The 24260-nt window shown below is 42.2% G+C and overlaps 1 protein-coding gene across 1 annotated transcript in view; it reads right to left on the reverse strand.

Annotated features, from left to right (window-relative positions):
- CLUAP1 (clusterin associated protein 1) overlaps window positions 1-24260 on the reverse strand; it is a 67913-nt gene that overhangs the window by 39675 nt on the left and 3978 nt on the right. Inside the window, exons 4-8 of the mRNA XM_080618694.1 lie at window positions 20319-20498; window positions 18925-19020; window positions 4679-4762; window positions 2521-2654; window positions 1357-1498 (exon numbers count right to left, since the gene is read on the reverse strand). Of these exons, the coding sequence (XP_080474820.1) occupies window positions 1357-1498; window positions 2521-2654; window positions 4679-4762; window positions 18925-19020; window positions 20319-20498 (636 nt within the window). The remainder of the gene's footprint in view (window positions 1-1356; window positions 1499-2520; window positions 2655-4678; window positions 4763-18924; window positions 19021-20318; window positions 20499-24260) is intronic.

Here is a 24260-nt window from a genome sequence, read left to right on the forward strand (position 1 = left end):
ATGAAAATACTAAGCTGATTAGAAATATGTGAAATAATGTCTACAGAGACAGTGCTTAGAAAATGGGAGGTTAATGGGAAATTGGGTCACAAGTTGTTGAATGCCCACATTATCTTTTAAAAAACAGATGAATACTTTAAAGGAGAAGAGTAAAAAACTTGGGTCACAGGATCCCAGACTGGTTTGAGTTGGAAGGAACCTTAAAGCTCTTCCAGTTCCAACCCCGTGCCACACGCAGGGACATCTTCCACTAGACCAGGTTGCTCCAAGCCCCATCCAACCTGGCCTTGAACACTGCCAGAGATGGGAAAGTCACAACTTCTCTGGGCAACCTGTGCCAGCGCCTCAGCACCCTCACAGGGAAGAACTTCTGCCTAAGAGCTCATCTCAATCTCCCCTCTGTAATTTTAAAGTCAAACTACTGTTTACACACGAGTAGACACATACAGACATGGCAAAAGCAAAACATGTAGTCATAGCCAGAGAAGAAACATTATGCACAGCTCTCCCACACTTCTGCCATGAACAAGGGTAAGTTGTATTAACAAAATAAAACCTGATCTGCATATGAAAGATAGGACGATCAGAAAGAGGATACACTGGTTTACTCCAGGTATAGCACACCCACTGGTACGAAGGTCCAAGGGGAGATCATTCCCTGAAACATGTTTTCAATGAAGAACAGAAGATTCACTCAGCAATTACTGTGAAGTGGATGAAAAGCCAAACAAGGAAAATATGAAGCTACAGGAAGCCAGATAAAAAGTTGGCATGGAGCAGGAGCAGATACACATGTGGACTATCCAGCAGGATACAAAATAGAGAATCTCACTGAACTGATGCAATTCATCAAGTCAGGATATAAAATTTCTGCCAGACAACACTGAGGCCACCATATCTGAGCTTTTCACTGACACTCTTTGCTGTTCTCATTGAAGAGGACACCTACGAGAAAATTTAAGATCCTTGAGCTGAGAAGCCCTTATACATCAGTCGTTGGCAGACCATAAAAAATAAGCTCCTAATAACTCTTGCAACATACATCGTATGTAGCAAAAGGAAGATGAGAAATGCTGAAAATATTCTGCATGAACAAGAAACAGCAACTGAAAATAGGGGTCACAGACTGGAAGGGAGCATCACTACACTGGTTTAACTTCACTAACTCAAAAAATAAAGCTGTCTTGTCCAAGAGCAGTCACACTTACTGGCTTGTCAGTAACCTGCCAGTCACTCAGAACTGGCTCTACAACCAGTAATGTGCTGTTTTGGCAAAGGGCTATTTAAATACTTTCTGTTATAAGGCCAAGAAATATAGGGCCTACAGTCTTGTTGAGCATTTCTAAGCTGTCTTACCTCAAACATTTCTTGCTCTGTCCGTCGATGATCATCCAAGAGCTGCTCCAGGTAGGTCAGATTACGGAATTTTTCTAGGTAACTACTGTACTGTTTCCGCAGTTGCTCCTCAATCTTCTCATACTCATCCATGAAAGCAGGACTGGAGAGAACAAGCACAAACTACTCAGTGAACTATTGACCTATATGAGCAGAATTCTGAAAGAAAGATTTTCAGGTTAGCTGCTTCCTTTCCAAGTCTAAAAGGACCTTTTGTTTTTAAGGTTCCACACTACTTCTGAGACTGAAAGCATAAGACAAAAAAACCTCATTAAACTCTCCCACAAAAATTACACATAGCAAAGGAAAGGCTATTGTGCACCCACTGCCATTTCCTTTCAAACAGGCAGAAAGGTACCATTTTGGCCCTTCTAGCAGGCAAATCTAAGCCAATTTATTCTGCTGTTCCATGACTTCAAAAAAAAAAAAAAACAAAACCTTGTATCATGGCTGGAACATCACCTACTTTGCTGGAGACTTACTTGCTACAAAAACTATGCTTACTTGCCACAAAACCATGCAGGAAAAGTGTAACTAGACCTGACACCAGTAGTGGGGATGTCCTTATACTGGAGAGCTAACTGTTGCACCCCAAAGAACACTGTGTCTGCTTAATGCTTCACATCCACCCAATACACTTCCCCTAAAGCATTCCTGATCAAAACGTGTATGGGCCAATGTAACTCCTTCTGCCATTTGTTTTTCTAATATTTCCTTGGTTGGGTTTTTGGGGTTTTTTTCATATTAGGTCAAAACCAGAGCATGATCTGCTTATGCAATCAGAGAATATATAAACTTGCAGTTTAATTCAGGGCAAGAAATCAACCCAAAGTGTGAATCTTACCATCTTCATTTCATGGCAGGCAGGGTTACCGCCAGGAGCAACCCATCCTAACAAGGGATGCCTAACAAACCCAACTCTGGCCACATTTAACAGCCCTGAAATTCTGGTAACAGAAAAGCTAACAGTTACAATCTAGACTGGGCATTTCTAGAGAAGAGAATTTCTTTCTTCCACAGGGCATCATCCCAGGCTCATTATAGACCTCACTTCTTACTGCTCTAACCATTAACAATGCACAGTCCCATCACTGACACAATAGATAATCACTTCCTAATCTTTACCGCACACTTTGTAGAGTCTGGAGCCTCTTTTGGCTTCTTTCCAGTTCCAATTTCCGTTTTTCAATCTTGGCTTCCAAATTGGCTTCATCCAAAGCCACATTATTCAACATATCTTTAGTCTTTTGGACTTGTTCCTAAAAGAGAAAGGTGATGAACCATGGCTTGCACTAGAACAATTAGAATTATCTTTAAGATGTGGAGCATTCGTCTGTATCTCACATTTCATGTTAGCAAATAATATTCTAACAATGAGCTAGAACATAAACTGAGTAGGCAATGGAAGCTGAAAATTCTCTGTGGTCAGGACAGGAGTGACCTAACTGAACATTTGCAGATTTTAAATGTCTGATTTTTATTTTTTTTCCCCAGACATTCTTAAAGAAGAAAAGATAAAACCCACCCACAGCTTGCCCTGGCTTTAACCATTAACTTTTCCTTCTCATTGAAAAAGCAGTAAGAGACAGGAAGAAACCTCCTCATATAAGTCTGACAGGATCATAGAATCATAGAATAGTTAGGGTTGGAAAGGACCTTAAGATAATCTAGTTCCAACCCCCCTGCCATGGGCAGGGACACCCCACAGTAAACCATGCCACCCAAGGCCTCATCCAACCTGGCCTTGAACACTGCCAAGGATGGAGCATTCACAGCCTCCCTGGGCAACCCATTCCAGTGCCTCACCACCCTCTCAGTAAAGAATTTCTTCCTTATATCCAATCTAAACTTCCCGTTTAAGTTTGAACCCGTTAGCAGCTGAATAAACACAGATGAGAAATGTATTTATTTCTTGGTACTATTGTAGGGAATTTCAGGTTTTCATCTTCTTTCTTTCCTTTCTTTTTTGTCTTCAAGATAAAGGTCACTTTTATGAAGAACTGACTCCAAATATCTTCATGTGTTTGCCATTTCCCAAAGAAGCAAACTGCTTTACAGTGCTGCTGTTGGTTTAGTAGCACTGCTGTGTAGAATTGCAATGCACATTAACATTTAGAATTGGTAGAGACTGTGAGTAGGAGCAGAAACATAAGGAAAGATCGCCTGGAGTATCTATTGATTATGCATTAGCTGTTTAAATGTGGAACTCCACTCTTGTAATTATACGATTGGACTGGATATAGTTTGCAGTTAAATAACTTCTAGTAATCACTAGGATTTAATTAACCACCATACTTGTACAGTGGCTGCGTGCAGCTAATGGCTTAGAAACACAGGAACCCAAGCACTGGAGCGAGGAAAGTGCTAACCAACAACTGAGACAGACAGAAGGTCCTCCAAAAGGAGAGCCATAACAAGGCACTGGCCTGGCTCTAATCAGAACACTTGCCAGTTCTCACCCCTTGGCAGCTCAGCTATCCTGCTTCCAGAGCCCAAATTCACAACTTCAGAGGTACCAGCAGAGTTTGAGTTAATAAGTACACCCCTTGCAGCCCTGACTCTAAAATTCACATGGCTTAGGCAATGTAGGTGAGATGGAGATTTCTGTGCTGATTTAGGCAGGTTTTATCCCTCCTGTAGAGCTTCTGGGGCTACCACTGAGCTCCTAACAGAGGAGGGAATAGGACTAAAATGTGTTTTCTCTCAAGAGGCCAAGGGAGGCCAAGTGCAGTTCTTTGATGCACCAACTGGAGGAATATTTCAGCATGTTGGACCAATGCCATTATACAGTATGACAGTGACAGCAGAGCAGATCTTAACATTTTCCTAGGTGCTGCTGCTAGCATCCTTCACCCTTTCTGTTGCAGGCTGTAACTTCTGACTGCCAGTTCACAGCAATCACCGTGCTGATACCTCCAGACTCTGCCAGGAAAGCTATCAGTTTCCTTTAACATGCTTGTGCACTTTGAACACAACCGGTTTCCAAATGAACCATGAGGACCATCGCTAACCGTACCCATTACCATAACACAAGGAGTCAACATAGACTGATCTCTGCCTTGCTGAGCTTCTGTTCATACACCTGATGTTACCAAAATACTAAAATCATGAACTGAAACTCAACATTAACCATTAACTAACCAGGTGCGGCACTACTTGGTCCAGCCAGCGAAAGATGATTTGTCCTTTGGCACTTTTAACCCTAGGCTGTCAATAAATACAGCTATGTTCTTCCTACAACAGAAAAATAAGTTTTGCAATAAATAAGTATCATTTTGCTTACCATAACACTGTTAATGGCGATTTTCATCACCTTCTCAGCCTCATTTATCTCCAAAGGTCTAGCAATAGATTCTGTTCTTGCTTCCTATGAAATAAAAATACACCAATATATTTAAACATTACACAAAGGAACTAATATATGCAGAACTGAGGGTGATCAAGTAACAGTGACTGTCTGCATAGTAAATGGAGGAGGATTTAGTGTTTATTCACCAAGGCTCAGATGATTTAGAGAACAGGAGATGACGAAAAAGTCAGTTAAGTGAGGCTGAGATTAACACTGAGCAATTAAGGCATTTTTTCAAAACAAGGTAAGTGCTACTGTCTGAACTGCAAGTATTCTTGAATGCAGATGTTTGAAGCCTGTGCTGGTTATTACATGTTGAGCAAAGTATGCAACATAAGTACAGAAGATTTCATCATCTTCACACTACAGCCCATGAAAACAATAGTGTAGGTAGATGAGTGCAGTGTCACAAAAACTGGAGAGCACAAGCACTGTGAACTCATCTAACACAGACAAGAGGCTGCCTCCTATACCCATATGAAATGAGGTGATGCAGATGTCTGGGCTTCTCTGATTCCAATAACCAAAAGGTTCAGACTCCTCAAAAGAACACAAAACCAAAAACCAGTGATTCTTGTTGAGATAGAATCATAGAATGGTTTGGGCTGGAAAGGACCTTAAGATCTTCTAGTTCCAACTCCTCCGCCACAGGCAGGGACACCTCACACTAAACCATGTCACTCAAGACTCCGTCCAACCTGGCCTTGAACACTGCCAGGGATGGAGCATTCACAACTTCCTTGGGCAACTTGTTCCAGTGCCTCACCACCCTCACAGTAAAGAACTTTCTCCTTATATCTAACCTGAACTTCCCCTGTTTAAGTTTAAACCCATTACCCCTTGTCCTATCACTACAGTCCTTAATGAAGGGTCCCTCTCCAGCATCCATGTAGGCCCCCTTCAGATACTGGAAGGCTGCTATGAGGTCTCCACGCAGCCTTCTCTTCTCCAGGCTGAACAGCTCCAACTTTCTCAGCCTGTCTTCATATGGGAAGTGCTCCAGTCCCCTGATCATCCTTGTGGACTCCTCTGGACTTGCTTCATGTCCTTCTTATATTGAGGACACCAGAACTGCACACAGTATTCCAACTGATATCCCAAAGGATGAAAAAAACCTTCCACTCTCAGCAATTTTGTGGACAGATGGGCTTAGGGATATCTCTATGATGTCCAACAATAATGACCTGGTCATTATATCATAGAACTGCAGACTGGTTTGGGTTGGAAGGGACCTTAAAGCTCATCCAGTTCCAACCCCCTGCCACAGGCAGGGACACCTTCCAATAGACCAGCTTGCTCCAAGCCCTGTCCAACTTGACTTTGAACACAAAAAATGTTGGATTACTTATTTGCTACTGGGAGGAGAGAGGGGAGATTTTTGCAGCTAAATGCCTTAAAATCATCTTATGTTGGCAAACTGTTTGGTAACAGGTGGATAAAAATAGAAATAGCATCTCTCTAGAGAACTTCTGACTAAGAATCTAAAAATGCTTTGTGCACACTGCAACAGGCTGCATCCAGCCCACTACAAGATGAATTCTGGAAGCAAACACAATCACTTTGCTGAGTTACCATGCCAGACCTTCCAGATTGCATAGCTAACACTAGCACATGCAGCCCAGCTCCCTTCCCACCAACTCAAGTTCAAGGAGTTGTACAGTGAACCCAACCAAGCCAAGAAAAGCAGCTTTTGTACTGAGCTTATCCTTCTGCCTGATCACTTCTGTGAGCAAGCCTGCTACATGCTGCACAAAGGGGTTTTTTCCTAGCACAAGAAAAGAAGAGGTGGGAGGTGTCCTTGCCCATGGCAGGGGAGTTGGAACTGGATGATCTTAAGGTCCTTTCCAACCCTAACTATTCTATGATTCTATGAAGAAGAAGAAATATTATGTGGGGGAGAATGACAGGAGTTACATCTGTCGGTGGCAGTGACAGCTTAAGCTGCCTGAAGTGCTTGTGGACATTCCCTTGTCCACACAGAAACACAAGCTCCAAGCAGCAGAAACAATACACATTCCATAATAACTCCACAGACAGACACTACTGGAAGAAGACCAGAAAAGAAAGATGCAGCCCAGTAGCTATTCTGAGAACATGATGCATTTTGCAAGCTCTACAAAATGGTTATTTATTTGTGAGGACTTTGCCTGGGCTGAAATGGCAGCAAGGATCAGCCTGGTGAAGACACTGCCCTGCCAACTGTACTCCGTCCTGATTGGCAACAGCAAGATCTCTGCTTCAGAGGAAAAATACTTCAAACAAAATAGTCGTGCACTCAGCAGGGGAAAGGAAATTATTTTCCTCCTCACTTTCAAAGGAGATAAATGAAATAGCAAGGACCTTAGGTTTTAATTATAACCAACTTCCTTACAAATTTCCTTTCAGTGTAAAATACCCTCAGAACATGCACAAGTCACTGCAGCATGTCAGATCATGGTAAGTGACGAGCTTTAGATATAATCCTGAGTATCCACCCTTTTAAGCTGGAATAATTTATACAAGTTTAATGCCTTTTCTTCTTCTACTTTCCCTCTTACATCCATGGCAGTTTCACATGCAGACCACAGGCTTCATGCACATCATTTTCCAAGACAAGATTCAGTCCTACAGTCACATCTGCTTGGAAAAATTTGTCACGCCAATGAGAAGCAGTTTAAAGGCTAAAATTTGTATTTTCAGACTGGGGAATCAGGGCTAAACTGGAAAAGGAGAAGGTCAGAGCAATTAACCTGCTTGCACCCTAACAGATAGAGAGGTCTGTACGCACACAGCTCCTCCATAAGACTCTGCATTCATATGTACATTTTTCACTTCACTGGTATAAACAGTCCCATTATCCTAATTTTGACGTTTTGGAGTAGTAAATTTAAGTGAAAAATATAGTGAATATAATGGACTAGTAATATATAATGGAAATAGAATGAAAAAGTAAATATATTTTGAGACTATCAAAGCTGTCAACAAATTTCTTACTGGAAGTTTGTAACAGCTTCCATGGGTACTCATCACTGGGCCATTCCCTCTTTCCCCATGAAAACTCTCAAAGAGAAAACCTTTATTTTTAATCTCTCTTTTCAGCAAAGACCCTGCAAATAGCCATATAAGAGAGGAATAAGAGGAAGACAGCTCGTATTAACATGCCTGGATAAAGCTAAACACCCCACAAAGATTATGAAGATGCTGGGAAAAGCATTTACTTTAAAACACCAAAGCTGGCCAATTTAAACATTGTCAAGCCATTAGCAAATGAAAGACAATTAATTTAACACAACCACTCTGACTATCTGTGACTCCCCACAGGAGCAAATAAAGCACATTTCTCCTCCAGCCCAACTCATGGGTATGTCTTATCCAATATAAAGTATGCAGTAACATGACAACTGAGATTTTTAAAGCCTGGCTTTACACAAAGGCTCATCTGTTTGTGCTTAAATCTGCACAATAAAATGGGCTGTATACTTGAAGGCAAGCCCAATTTTCCAAAATTGGTCCAAATAGCAGATATTACATTGCCACTGGCTGTACTCACACTTCCTTGTGCTCAAAAAAGGGCGTGTAAATGAAACTGAGCTCAAAAATATGGGCTCGTTCATTTTCTTGTAAAATAATGTACTCTTTACAATTAGGTGTGCTAATCAGAATACCCAATATAGCACTCAAGAGGTTTCCTTTAAATTAACCATTAAAAGTAGAGTTCTCAGGAGAGATGAAAAATACAGAAAGGTCAGAAGCATGACAGTTCAGGACTGTGCCTCGTAATTACAACTTGAGAAAACAGACACAAAACCAGAGAGGTTTTCATGAAGAACCATAAAATCATAGAACCATAGAATAGTTAGGGTTGGAAAGGACCTTAAGATCATCTAGTTCCAACCCCCTTGCCATGGGCAGGGACACCTCACACTAAACCATGTCACCCAAGACTCCGTCCAACCTGGCCTTGAACACCGCCAAGGATGGAGCATTCACAACCTCCCTGGGCAACCCATTCCAGTGCCTCACCGCCCTCACAGTAAAGAATTTCTTCCTTATATACAATTTAAACATCCCTTGTTTAAGTTTCAACCCGTTATGCCTTGTCCTCTCACTGCAGTCCCTGATGAATAGTCCATCCCCAGCATCCTTGTAGGCCCCCTTCAGATACTGGAAGGCTGCTATGAGGTCTCCATGCAGCCTTCTCTTCTCCAGGCTGAACAGCCCCAACTTTCTCAGCCTATCTTCATACGGGAGGTGCTCCAGTCCCCTGATCATCCTCGTGGCCCTCCTCTGGACTTGTTCCAACAGTTCCATGTCCTTTTTATGTTGAGGACACCAGAACTGCACACAATACTCCAAGTGAGGTCTCACAAGAGCAGAGTAGAGGGGCAGGATCACCTCCTTCAACCTGCTGGTCACGGTCCTCTTGATGCAGCCCAGGATACGGTTGGCTTTCTGGGCTGCGAGCGCACACTGAAGCCAGCTCATGGTCATTTTCTCATCGACCAACACCTCCAAGTCCTTCTCCGCAGGGCTGCTCTGAATCTCTTCTCTGCCCAACCTGTAGCTGTGCCTGGGATTGCTCCGACCCAGGTGTAGGACCTTGCACTTGGCATGGTTAAACTTCATAAGGTTGGCATTAGCCCACCTCACAAGCGTGTCAAGGTCCCTCTGGATGGCATCCCTTCCCTCCGCCGTATCAACCGAACCACACAGCTTGGTGTCATTGGCAAACTTGCTGAGGGCGCACTCAATCCCACTGTCCATGTCACCGACAAAGATGTTGAACAAGAGCGGTCCCAACAGCGATCCCTGAGGGACACCACTCGTTACCGGTCTCCAGCCGGACATCAAGCCATTGACCACAATTCTTTGCGTGCAGCCATCCAGCCAGTTCTTTATCCACCCAGTGGTCCACCTATCAAATTGATGTCTCTCCAATTTAGGGACAAGGATGTCATTTGGGACAGTGTCGAACGCTTTGCACAAGTCCAGGTAGATGACATCAACTGCTCTGCCCCTGTCCATCAGTTTCATAGCCCAAAAACACTGTCAAGAAGCTGACAGTTTACCACTTACCAGTGCTTCCTGCTCAAAGTGCCCAAGATCTCACTGGCTATTGTTTTACATGATAAATACTAATTAAAAATCAGGGAAGCCAAGTGAAAAATTACTTCTGATGAACTAAAGCTGACAATTATCAAACAAAACATATGAAGGCACCCAAGAGACACCATTTGCTGGCATTATTTATTCTCCTGGTTGAATATTTGGTGTTGCATGGAAAGACTGAGATTTTAACTCTTCAAGTTTTGAATCTCACCTTGAACAAAGCCAACTGGAGCACTAATGAAATTCTTGGCTGGCCCAGACTTGAAAACTTTGTTTTCTTTGGAAATGAGAACTTCATCACAAAGAAAGAAAGATTTCAAACCACATACACTGGCTGCTCAATCAAGCAGAACAGAGCACAGCCTGACAGGACATTCCCCACAGGACACAGGAAGTCAGTACTGAAGCCAGCTCTGCCCAAACTGCAGCAGTTTTAGCATCAAAAGCAAAATTTCCTTAGAGCAAAACTGTACTGCAGTTATTTCATGAAATTACACTGATCTTAAAGCCTTCAAAACTCCATCTGTGTACTAATCTCAAATCTGCATCCCTGCTGAGCAATGGCCCCCTGGTCAAACACAAGTGAGGGAGAAGACCACAGCAGATCTTGAGAGCAGAAGCCCAAGCTTCTGTCTGCAGGAATCAGATCAGCAGCAGCCTCTGGAAGAGGCAACGAGCTGTGGATCTGGCTGTTTGCTGCCACAACCACCTTTTGGAGGAGAAGTCAGCCTGACACAGGACCATGAGTTACCATTATTAGAATCACAGAATCATAGAATGGTTTGGGTTGGAAAGGACCTTAAGATCATCTAGTTCCAACCCCCCTGCCATGGGCAGGGACACCTCAGAATAAACCATGTCACCCAAGGCTCTGCCCAACCTGGCCTCACTCTTGCCACACTCAAGGTTAGCATTGCAGTACAGCTTCTTTCTGCCAAAAGATTATGAACCAACTGATTCATCTAATCTTTGCTCATGCAGCAAAAAAGCATCCTGAAGGATACAAATACAGAGACGACAATCTTAGCAAACCTTCTTGAAGCTTCACTGCCAAATATCCAAGTAAACATAAAAAGGCTGGCTGAAATAAAAAATGCAGAAAAGCAGCACAGGAGTGCAGGAAAGGGAAATAAGGACCCATTCCACAAAGCTCTGCAGACTTGAGTTTCCCGGATATGGAAACACATAGATCTTTCTGCCTCCAGGATCATTAGGGAAGACCAGTCTCTGAAAGTATAGCACCTTTTAGGGTATATGCACAGTCTCTGAAAAACATGGTACCATGCTGATAACTCCATTATCTGAACAAATGTGTCCCCTGCCATCTTCCAGGTATGCCCTAAGGCTGTATAATATTTACCAGTCCTCTTCAAATGCCTTGGACACCTCAGATACCTGAAGTGAGACTAGATCCTGTATTGCAGATTAAAATAAAAGCAGATTAAAATAAAAATCTTCTTGAATTAATGAAAAAGGATCTTGCCACAATCACCAAAAACTCAACACAAAAACCCATATAAAAGCTCCTGAAAGTTTGGATTTCAGCCTACTTGCATGTTGAATACAAGACAAGAAATAATCTATACTAACAATTTAAATTGTTGAGAAGATAAGGCAAAGCTCTTCAAAAGCATCAAGAATTAGCAATAAACACATCAGAGAGCACTGGTATGTTCTCAAGTATCACATGGGCTCCACAGACCAAGTACTAGCAGAGGGTCAAGATACAGCTCCCGGCATATTCTGGCCTTAGCAAATATGTTTACATGCAAGAGGTAATCCGTTCAACCTCATAGACTTATGGAATAGTTGGGTGGGAAAAGACCTTAAACCTCACCCAGTTCCAAGCCCCTGCCATGGGCAGGGACACCTTCCACTAGACCAGCTTGCTCCAAGCCCCATCCAACCTGGCCTTGAATACTGCCAGGGATGGGGCAGCCACAGCTTCTCTGGGCAACCTGTGCCAGTGCCAGTCCTTAATGTCATAAGGCAAAAAGTCAAATGCAATTATTAGCCACAAAGCAGGGCCAGGATGAATTAATGAAAATTACCATGTCTGAACATGCACCCCATCACTCCCCTTACTGAGAATCCTCCCCCAAGAGCTTTACACTAGGTTAACAATGAAGAGCCACTATTGCAAAAACCATTCTGCAAATACGCCCAGTAAAGCCTTTTCAACTGGTAATGGTTTTCCACCATTAGGCATCAAAAACTAATGAACCAGCTTCCTGCATACTTGATGTATGGATAAATGGATACGTGCATCTTCTGAACTGCAGTAAAGAACCAAGGCAAGTAATTAAGCATGACCAGCACATAAGTGACTCACGAAATGTGGTGTAATATATATATTGATGTGCTCAGGACCTAGCAGATGTTTCTAAATGCTTTTTTAGAGATAAGGACCAGAAATGAAAGATTTTTTCTAATGCATTGGTCTCACATAAAATATTTTTTGACCCAGGTTAAATTCTTCCTCATTTTCAGGAGTTTGTAAACCTGATGCACACAAAAGTTACCTTCCCACTGCCACTGTAGCCTTTGGTCTTAGTGCAAGAAGCATTATATCCCCTACTTCCTGCAAGTAGGGAGTTTGTGACTGCTGCTGTCTATACATGTAGTAAAGCTCTCCTTTTGAAGAGTTTATTATTCAGGGAGTTTACTAACATACACTCTGATCACACTTAGATAATGGAAGGAATTGATCATTAGGCATCGTTCTGTATGAACTGGAAGGTACAGGAGGGACATGAAAAATAATCCAGACCTTCTGAAGGAACCTGATACTTCCTAACAGCCTATTTTCCTCCTCAAGAGGTTAAAGGTCAAGAGAATTGAGAATTCTGCTGCTTTCTTGTGTGCTCCTCTCAGCAGTCCACAAAGGGAATCAACAGGGAAGTTCCCTCCTCAGCAATGCAGAGCCATCAAAGACAGTGTCCAAGCCCCATGCCAGCTATCCTAACATGTACAATGCATGACACAGGAACATCTGAGACAGAAGCAACTGACTGGCTTTTCTGCAGACCAAAAGGGATCAGAAGGCCTGCGTAGACAAGTAAGCTGAACATATGCTCTGCAACAGAACAACCCCTTCCAAATACAGGCATACAGGCTGCTGAGGCAAAAAGGGAACCTTAAATCTTTCTGACAGCACGAAGTTGTGCTATTCTGTTGCCTCCACGCGCACACCACCAGGTCCACAGGTCTTCTGGTTCCAAGAGCTGATTCCACAGAATGACCCTCAGCTCACAATTCCCAGCATGGGCCTACTGTTATCTTTCTACATCCTTAAAAACCTGACCTTTTATTCCCTTCCTGTAAGGCTTCATGGCACGCAGTGTTGGTAAAGCTGGATTAGCCCACAGGCCTACAGGGTGTCACTGAATGGGTCCTTAACCAGGAGGTGGCTTGTGATGTCTCATCCAGAGCCTGGCTAGATGTCAATGAACAAATCTAGCAGAGCAAGAGCTAGGTTTGCAAGTGAATTTCCTAACTGAAACAGACAGAAATGTCTTTGGGCAGCATGGATGTGCAGGAGCTTGTTTTTTTGTTTTTTAAAAGGAAAAAGAGCAGGGTCATCAAAAAGGCAAGACACCCAGTCAAGTGTCTTCTCAGGTTCTCCACATTCAGTAACAAAACTGGAAATAGAATTTCCTTTCCCTATAGATAACATATAAGAAAACTTCAGGCAGGATTGTGATTTTCTTAGAAAAAGCAACAGAAAGGAGTATATTTATCAACAGCATCTTTCAGACCTCAAAGACACAGGAAGACATTGTGCAAAGGAGCAGCAAAGTTAGGAGCAGGCATTATGTTTCAGCAATTGCACCCAAAGAGGTAGTCTGAACATTCAGGTCAAGCTTTCGACTTCAGTAAACATTGTCATACTACTCGGGTTTCCATTCCCAGCAAGGCTTAACCCACAGTAAAGGCAGTGGCTGCTGTATTCCAGAAACAGAAATACAGGGTGGCTGTCTCTGGCCAGGAAAAAAGGCATTTTAAATAGCTAAAAATAGGGAAAATTGTTGTCCTGCTGTTTAAGGTAGCACGTTTTGCTATTATGCAATTAAAACTTTGACATGGCTAGACTTTGTGTCTCATGAAGGAAGGCTGGGAATAATGAACAACCTGGTTTTGACAAATGCTGTGACCTACAAAAGATGGTTCAAATGCGATTTTCTTCCCACCAAACTAGAATGGCTCTTCAAAGCAGTCTAGAACTGAACTACAAGAATTCAGATCTTCCAACTAACTGACAAAATTACGGATGCAGTGACATACCTGTTCCCCAAACTGCAAGGAGAAACGTGCCACCCACCTATTTATAGCTGATGCTGTTTCAGGCTAAATACTACTTGGAAGGTCACTACAAAGACATTTCTTACGTAAAACACATCCATAAGTTATATCCACGTAGCATACAACCATGGTTAAGGTTAAAGCAATCTAAAATACAGGCCAGTATTGGTTCAACTGTATCTTACAGCTGCAAGGTTTCATTTTGGCTTCCCACTTGGCAATAAGCCCTTTTCCTTATAACTGATAAATTAGGTTTTGGTTAGAAGCAGGACAGTTAAAAATTGAAGAAAACAATTCTATAGAGTTCTGGCAATTTCAAGTTATCAATTTCCAGTAGAAATCATGTGTGGCAACTTCGCAATCAAAGTACAGGAAATGAGAGAAAATAAGTTTATCGGTTTCCCCCAGACAATGCCTCATACCGAGAACTAACATGTGGCAGATGGAAAATGTTCCAAACATTACAAATCAACTATTTTTTGTAGTTAACTTTCAAAGAGTACTGAATAATGCAGCTGTCACTCAAATCAGATCTCCTCTACAGAAGTAGCAGGCAACAAGCTACACCAATGGGAGGGGTACAGAGGGAGGAAGGAAGGGTTCTTTAATCAAAAAGCTGCAAATAAAAGAGATCCAGGTTAAATGTCCTCAGTGGCAACTCCTGTTGTAACAAATGCCATCCTGGCTCCACCACTATGTAAATACATTTGGCTCTCCTGAGAGTTTAATTCACAAGCTGAAGTCAGTGCAGAGATCCTCAATGACTTCCATCAGTTTGGGAAGAAACTGATGCTGTGTGCATACAGAACAGTAACACTCACAGCAATATACTGTTCTTAGAAATGTATCCTCTGTGGATTGGGAAACACTTTATCTGGCTGTTAGAAGCTTTAATCTACAAAATTACAGAAATTACTTTATTTACACAAGAGGATATACAGGGAATAAAGTTTGTTCAAGGTCACAAGCAGAGGAAGTGCCAAGAGGAACATTTAAAAACAGACCTTCCGTGTTGCCTGCCTTCAGCACAAGCTAAGTATTTTTAAAATACATTATTTTTAACTTCAGCACTACATCTCTTAGGGCTAAGTAAGAAGTAAATAAAATGAAAACAACCTTGAGAATCATAGAATTGTTTGGGTTGGAAAGGACCTTAAAGATCATCTAGTTCCAACCCCCTGTCAAGGCAGGGAGATATTCCAAGGTCAGAAATCTTTCTACCTGACACCAGCATAGAGGCAGTTTTATTATGAATATTTTTTTTGCTTCATTATCTTCCTAATAATTGAGCAAGTATGAGCAAGGCAGCTTCCTGACAGGCTCCTGCTAGGGCGTCCACAGGACTTCTGGCAGATGCAAAGACCTGCTTGCTCACTGGTGAGACCCGCCTGTAGTCCTGCATCCAGCTCTGGGGCAACAACACAAGAGGGATGTGGAGCTGTTGGAGTGAGCCCAGAGGAGGCCACGCAAATGTTGTGAGGGCTGGAGCAGCTCTGCTCTGGAGCCAGGCTGAGAGAGCTGGGCTTGTTCAGCCTGGAGAAGAGAAGGCTCCAGAAGACCTTAGAGAAGCTTCTGGGGCCTACAGAGGCTACAGGAAACCTGGAGAGGGGCTTTGGACAAGGGCCTGTAGGGACAGGACAAGGGGGAATGACTTTTATCTGACAGAGGGGAGATTGAGATGAGCTCTTAGGCAGAAGTTCTTCCCTGTGAGGGTGCTGAGGCGCTGGCACAGGTTGCCCAGAGAAGCTGTGGCTGCCCCATCCCTGGCAGTGTTCAAGGCCAGGTTGGACAGGGCTTGGAGCAAGCTGGTCTAGTGGAAGGTGTCCCTGCCCGTGGCAGGGGGTTGGAACTGGATAGGCTTTAAGGTCCCTTGCCACCCAAATATTCTAGAATTCTGTAATTCTATGATTTCTAAAGGAAATAATAAGGTTTACTCACTTTTTTCCCCAAAAGCTGTTCAGATGATGACAACAGATCTAGCCAACCCATTAATGCCAAATGCTTGCATTTGTTTTACAGTTAGTGAAAAATGAAGCAGTCTTCACTTATGATAGAAACAAGATACATCATCAGTCTGTCTAAACCTAGGTAAAAAGACCCTTCATTTAAGTATTTGGAAATTGATGGATTGGTGAAAAGAAAAATGAAAAAAAGAGGTTCAGTAAACATGAAACTACCATGTTTTCAAATTCATTAAATCAGTGTCACAGTTGTCAATGCATTTCAGTATATGCCACACGTTTGAGGACATAAAATGTCACGCAAAAATAAACCATACTGCTCTCCTGCCACCCTCTAATAGCACAATCCTTCCACCAGTGAAATTCATTGTGTGTATTACTTAGCCATGCAACATCAAAAGAACATACACAGTGGAAATCAATAATCTTCACATTAAAAAGTAATAAAAGTAACCTTAGATTAATGGCAACTAATTTGATACCCACAGACAAAGCCCTGATTTCCCATATGAAGCCAGAAATAACTGCACTTCTACCTCTGCCCACCTGGAAGTTAGGAAGGGCAGGTAGAGGATGCAAGCCCTGTGATCCAAGTACCTCGCCAGATCTCTGAAGAATCTAAGGAAGATGTGTGAAATCAGAGAATCACAGAATTGTTTAGGCTGGAAAGGACCTTTAGGATCATTGTGATCAACCATAAACCCAGACCACCAAGTCCATCGCTCTCCATGTCCCTACATGCCACATCCATGTCTTTTAAATCTTCCAAGAACAGTGACTTCACCAGTGGTGAAGTCCTGAGCAGCCTCTTCCAGCGCTTGACAACCCCTTCAGTGAAGAATTGTTTCCTAATAATCAATCTAAACCTCCCCTGGTGCAACTTGAGACTATTTTCTCTTGTTCTGTGGAAATAAAGAGAGCAATTCCTTACTGGAACCCTGGCTACTTGACAAGAACCGCAGCTCCACTGAGTTCCGTGGGCACTCAGACTTAATAGCAATGGAAGACACCAGCAGCATTTGGCTCTAAGGCTCTCATTTGATGAGCAAATTTCATACTTCAAGTGAAACACAGAGTTGGGTCCTTATAATTAAAAAAAGAAAACTTGAGAAATTGCACTGAAGCTATCTTGTGGCTTTTAACCTGAAACCTATTTCCTTTGCTACAGGCTCAGGTCTCAAACTTGTCACACACTGATGTACCATACCAAGCTTGCCATTTAACACACAACTCAAAAATGGGTTCTTCAGGTTTAACAAATCACTGAAGAAGGCTAGAACCAGTCACAAATCATACGGAATAGAACATGAAATTCTGCTGCTGCTCTCTGACTATGCCGTCACAGTGTCACTTTATAAATTCTGAGCTAATGAGAAAGAAGCAAAGGTCATATTTCCCAAGACAGGATTCTTAAAGTCAGCAAGTTCAATCTGTCAAACCTTTCTGCAAAATATAAGCCAAGTCCGTCTATAGGATTAGTTAGCCCCATCTTGTGCACTCAGTCATTACACCACAAGAACATGCGCTCGCTCCTGTATGTAAGAAATAACCATCCTTTTAGAAACTGCACCTTTAAATAGTCTTCCATTGAAGATTTCTTAATGGACCCGATGAGAAGTGGCTGCACTGAGGCACTAACTCATCTCTTGATTTTTCATTTCATGTTTCAGCACACTGCACTTGTGCAAGTCCCTTTTCTAGGGCTCAGTTCTCAAGTTAGTTGGACTCCTAAAAGCCTTGATTTAGAGAGATGAAAAAATACTCAATCTCAAACCAATGCTTGAGTGCTTTTGAAAAATGTTGCCTTCTACTGACCTATATGTGACTCTTTAGTGTAGAATTCTCAGGGATGCAATACACAGAAAAAAAGGGTTTAATGCTCCGAAGCAAACATTGACGTAGCATTAATGTGAGAACTCTATCAAAGCCAAGAAATTAAGCAAAGAATGCAAGATGAGAAGTAACTGATTAATGGTTTTGTGACAATTGTGTATGTTGAATTAAACTGGCTTACCACATCTCTCTTTCTTTCAAAATATTACTGCCTTTCACACTGCTGCGTGCCATGCTGACTTACGTATCTAGCAGAAAAGGCAGTGTCCCACATAATCTTCCCTCTATATGACCTACCCTTCAAAACACTTGTGCTCCATCAAAGTAGGAGTGGGCAGCATTAATCCTCAAGGCACACAGTCTCCAGCTCTTACAGGGTGCACTTCCCCCTGCTCAGATATTACAGAGCTGAAGATTTCCAAAACCAGTACTAGAACGATCAGGGTTTCCCTTCTCTAAATGTCTGTTTTCAGAAAATAAAGAACCTCCATCATAGCATATAAATGCATTTAAGAAAATAATTGAAAGACTTATGGGCAGTGTTTCAGGACACATCCATGACCTCATGCAACAACTTGTAATTTTACAGCTAAGCTGAAGAACACATCCCCTGCAGGACTGTGACACCTTCAATTCCTGTAACAGAAATAATAAGCCTTACACTTGGAAAACTTGACAGTATTAATCATTTATCTTTTACTACATATCTATCCCCACCACTAAAACATACATATGAAGTTAATATTTACAAACAGTTATACAGAGAGTGTTTAAGTTTCCTGCTAAAGAGAAAACGCCAAACTGTTTTCTCAGGGTTACTGCAATCCAAGTTTGAATATGAGTGGGAAGGAAATGCAAACTTTCAGACACATTCCTTCAAACTCACAGATGTTCATTTTGGATGCAGCCGTTAAGAACTAGTGATACTTTTTCACCTTTTCCCTTTGCAGCACCCAGTGAACACAAGTTCTTATACGCTCTCCAGAGTGCACTTACCCTTAGTTCGACTTCTTTGCCAAGTAAGTCATACATACTAGCTCCTTTGGAGGTGATTTCGGAAGCAAGCTGTCTAGCTGCCTTCAAGTCAGCAATCTGGAAACACACAGAGTAAAATTTTTCCCATTTTGATGTTAAAATTGCACAGGAGGTCAGCCCAGTGGCCAAAATTCTACTGTAATACTGAAGAAGTTGTCCACTGGAATCACAGTGAGCACAACTTCTGTTGGGGTCCCCATAAGTCAGCCATGGAGCTGTTGAAGCGAGTCCATAGGAGGCCACAGAGATGCTGCAAGAGCTGGAGCAGCTCTGCTCTAGAGGCAGGCTGAGAGAGCTGGGCTTGTTCAGCCTGGAGAAGAGAAGGCTCTGGGGAGACCTTAGAGCAGCTTCCAGTGACTAAAGAGGCTACAAGAAACCTGGAAAGGGGTTTCGGACAAGGACCTCTGAACCCAAACCACTCTATGATTCTATGATAGATGAAGTACCATTTAGACATAAATTTCTGGGTAAAACCCTAGCCACTTTAGGCCAACAACACAAAAAAAAAAACACCCTCTTTAAAACAGTGACTGGGCCAGTTGTTGGTCTGTGTGCTGCCCAGGGTAGAGGAAAACATCACCTTTTTCACGTTCAAAAGTAAAAAGTATATATACCAAAAGGTATGTGACTAACACATTGCATAGGTAATGAATATTGACCACCTAAAAGTGTTTTTTCATTGTTTCTTCAGGTGCTTTCTTCAGAGATGCACCAAACTTCCAGAGTAAAACTTGCCTGTAGTTCTGGCATTCTCTCAAGAACAGCAGTACTGCTGCCTAACAAGTAGGCAGGACACAGTATAGCTGTAGAGGAATCAAAGACTAAAAATATGAGCATATAAAAGAGATGCTAAAACTAACAGAAAGCAGCAACAGGAATTCCTATTACTTAGTGCTGAGTTTTCCTTTAATATCTAGATACTGAATTCATTTTAAGAACTTGAACAGCTTTGACGTCCATTAGGGGAACAGAAGGATTTCCCTTTCCTTCAATGCAAATGGGCTGAAAACCAACTTTACGTCAGTATTTTGCAAAATCCTCCTATGCCAACAAGGTTAGTAGTTAGAAAATGGTTTTTATTCTGGCCTATTCCAATATTTCCATTTTTTTCAGCAGTCAAAACCAAAGATAACCGATTTTGTGCCACTGTTGCCTTGTATTATGCTTCTGGTTGAGAATTCACAGAGAGTAAACCAAATCATAGCATATAACCTCAACTACAGGAAGTATGAATTACAACCATACCCACTCCTGTGCAAGAATATTCTCTACTTAAGACTCAAATAGAAAATTAACTTGCTTTTCATAAGTTAACACAAAACCCCTGCCCAAAAAAGATTACAAGTTTTACTTACTTTTGAGCCAAGATCAAACTTGAATTTGCTGCTGTCTTCCTCACTCAAATCCATGTGTTCCACTCCCTTGGTATTCATAGCATCATAAAGCACAGAGGTGATCTTCAGCAGTTCCTTCACTGCGTAGCCATCTGCCTGGTAAAGCTTCTTAGTGTTGAGCTTTATGTGAGCTTTGGTAGCCTTTGGGAAGAAAGAATGAATTCATTACATCACAAAGAACAAAATCCTCATTGACCTCTTCACACTTCACTCAAAAGCTTTTTTTGGGAGGGGCACCATGCTCTGCTTTACAGAACTAAATCTTCCTGTTTAGAAACACAAGTTTGCCTTATCAGATTACTGATGTTTCTGGAAGAAATTTCTGTGAAATGAGTGTACTTTCTGCATGTCAGAACATTTGTGGATAATTGCCAGAATGAAAAAACTGAATCTATCCATTAATTCTTCCCTGCATAAAGATCAGCAAAACCTCTGTGCACCACTTATATTCAAATTACGTTTAAGTGGAATGTAAGCACTGCCCAGGTCTTGTGATGCTGCTGCAGAGAGGTGAATTTCACCCTTAATAAGTTACAAGAATAAGATCAGTTATCCCAATTTAACTGTCTTCTCCTCCAGCAGTACCTTCAGAATATTTTATTTTTCTCTTCCATTTTCCCTGCTACCATGTTAGTGATTTTATTACCTTGTCTTCCATTTCTGAAAAGTACAGACAGACTAGTAAAGAAAAAAAAACAAAACAACCCACTAAAAACTATATTATCTTTTTATACTTCAAAATACTAAAGGAGAAAAAAGAACGTAATAGAAATGATATATCTGACACAGAAATGACACAAATGTTCTTCTTGAAATTCCTGACAGGATTATATTATAAAGGAATACGCAAAAGGAGCCAACACCAAACTTCAGGTAAAACTTTGAGGTAGTCTTCCTGACAGCACAACTTTACTGGCACAGGTTGCCCAGAGAAGCTGTGGCTGCCCCATCGCTGGTAGTGTTCAAGGCCAGGTTGGATGGGGCTTGGAGCAACCTGGTCTAGTGGAAGGTGTCCCTGCCCATGGCAGAGGGTTGGAACTGGATGAGCTTTGAGGTCCCTTCAACCAAAACCAGTCTGGGATTCTATAAAATGTGAATCATCAGTTAAGAATACAAAAACTAAGCACCCAAATGACTTAACATCTTATTTTCAGCATCTTTAGTCTGCTAAAATGTTTATCCCTTGGGAATACTGTGTGGCAGAAAGAATCTATCCAGGATTCACTGGTGGTATTACACAACTGGTATTACAGTGTTACCATAACTCACACACCCCCCAGGCCTGTGACATTACAAGACCTTCAATGTGGGATAAAAGACTCAGACATTAAAGTGTTTGGTGTAAGTTCTGCCCCCCTCTGCACTGAACTTCACTGAATAACTGACTGCAGGAAAATTCCCTGTGAAACTAAAGAGAAAAAGGATCACATCTCAAACCATGGATTTAGCTCCAACTTTTCAAGCAACAAAGGAAACATTACACAGGTCTTGGCCCATGATTCTTTGAAGGAATCATGTCAAACTTAGTGACTTTACAATCAGATTTCCACTCCCAATAAACGTTTACCTCTCGACCCTCTCATCCCAAAATCTCAATCTGGCAAAGGAAACTGACTCTATACATGCTTCCTGCTGGCAGGAAGACGTCTGAAAAGCCAAAACTTCCAGAAGAGGTTACTGATGTTGCACCCTCTGAGCTTGGGGAATACAAGAGTTATGGTACAACTCCTTCCTTCCTTCCCCCCTTTCCTCCTTCTCTCCTTCCCTTCTTCCTTCTCTCCTTCCTTCCTTCCTGCTTCCTTCCCTCCTTCCTTCTTCCTTTCTTCCTTCCTTTCTACCCTTCCTCCTTTCTTCTTTCCTTCCACCCTTCCTTCTCTCCTTCTTTCCTTTCACCCTTCCTTCCCTCCTACTTCCTTCTTTCCTCCTTCCTTCCTACCTCCTTTCTTCCTTCCTTCCTCCTCCTTCGTTTCTTCCCATCTTCCTTCCTTCCCTCCCTTCTTCCTTTTCTCCTTCCTTCCTCCTTCATTACTTCCTTCCTCCCTCCTTCCTTCCTTCCCATCTTCCCTCCTTCCCTCCCTCCCTTCTTCCTTTTCTCCTTCCTTCCTCCTTCTTTCCTTCCCTTCCACCCTCCCTCTTTCCTTCCTTCTCCATTCCTTCCTTCCTCCTTTCTTCCTTTCCTCCCAACCTCCCTCCCTCCTTCCTTCCCTCATTCCCTCCTTCCTTCCCTCCCTTATTCCCTTCTCCTTCCTTCGTTTCTTCCTTCTTTTCATCCCCCTTCCTTCCATTCTCCTTCCTTCCTTCCTCTTTCCATCCTTTCTCCTTCCATCCTTCCTTAATCCTGCCTTCCTTCCCTCCTTCCCTTCCTCCCTCCCTTTCTTCCTCCTTCCTTCCTTCCTTCCCTGCTTCACTCCCTCCCTCCTTCCTTTCTCCTTCCTTCCCTGATTTCTTCCCTCCCTCTTCCACTCCTTCCTTCCTTCCCTTCTTCCTTCCCTCATTTTTTCCCTCCCTCTTCTGCTCCTTCCTTCCTTCCCTCCCTCCCTCTCTCCTCCTTCCTTCCTTCCCTCCCTACCTCCTTCCTTTCTTCCTCCTTCCTTAATCCTGCCTTCCATCCTTCCTTAATCCTGCCTTCCTTCGCTCCTTCCCTTCCTCCCTCCCTTTCTTCCTCGTTCCTTCCCTCCCTCCCTTTCTTCCTCCTTCCTTCCTTCCCTCCACCCTTCTTTTCTTCCACCCTTCCACCGTTCCTCCCTCCCTCCCCCCTTCCTTCCTTCCTCTCTCCATCCTTCATTCATCCCTCCCTCCCTCCCTTTCTTCCTTCCTTCTCCTTCCTTCCTCCCTCCCTCCTTTCTTCCTTCTTCCTTCCTTCCTCCCTCCTGGTCCCTCTCTCCCTTCTTCCTTCCTTCCACCCTCCTTTCCTTCCAGAGGGAGCCAGGTATTGAGCCACACACACCAGAGGAGTTGTAAGTGGACAAATGACAAATTAAAATTACAAATTAAAAACCAACATAATTCAACCCTGCAAACACTTCAAGAACTTTTGAGTCAGGAACTTGATAAGTTCTTAAGTTACTCTACAAGGAACACAGAGTGATACATATTTTATGTAAAAAATTACTACATCTTTACTCCTTGCTCAGTAAAAGAAGAGCAGTACTCTCATTTTATTTCATGATGATTAATCTATCCTGATATTCTCTTCTGAGACAAATCTGTCTCCAATATTTCACATCTGGCTATGGATGCATAAAGCTATTAGCTACTGGAGATGGTAACTGCGGATGCCACAAGGAATCTACAAGCTTCTCTCATTCTGAAAATGCTGAAAACCTACAATAATCCCCATATTATCTTGCAAAATTAACTGAGATAATTAAAGAAATTTCCATTTGTTTCCCTTTCTGAATCATATTATGAAATTCCTCAAAACCCTTCGGATTTCTTACATAAAATCAGCTATTAAAAGGAAAATGCATACATAACATTATTTTTGCTTCAATACTTGTCCTTTTAAAACATGCTTGACTTGGAGGGGTGTAAATCCCTCCAAACCAAATTATCTTTCACTATGTCTTATGACACTCCAAGGCTCAAAAGTGCATTCCAGTATGCACAAACGGGTACCACATTCTGAACATAGCAAAATCAAGAATTAAGAAAGTTAATGGTGGGCATAATCACAAATCAGAAGGGAAAAGGTGGCACGGTTATAATGTCACTTTAATAGATTTTAAAAAATCTAAAAAGTGTAAGAAATTAACCTTTAGCACTAGCATAAGACTTCCAATGTTTCCACACCCACATGCAGCCCCATTAAATACTTCCCACCTGATTAAGAGCACTACACAAGTGTGTCATAACAGCAAAGGCTCATGCTGCATCAAAACAACAAGAAAAACATGAAGGCAA

Source organism: Psittacula echo (assembly GCF_963264785.1).
Source record: "Psittacula echo genome assembly, chromosome: 5".
Lineage (NCBI taxonomy): Eukaryota > Metazoa > Chordata > Aves > Psittaciformes > Psittacidae > Psittacula > Psittacula echo.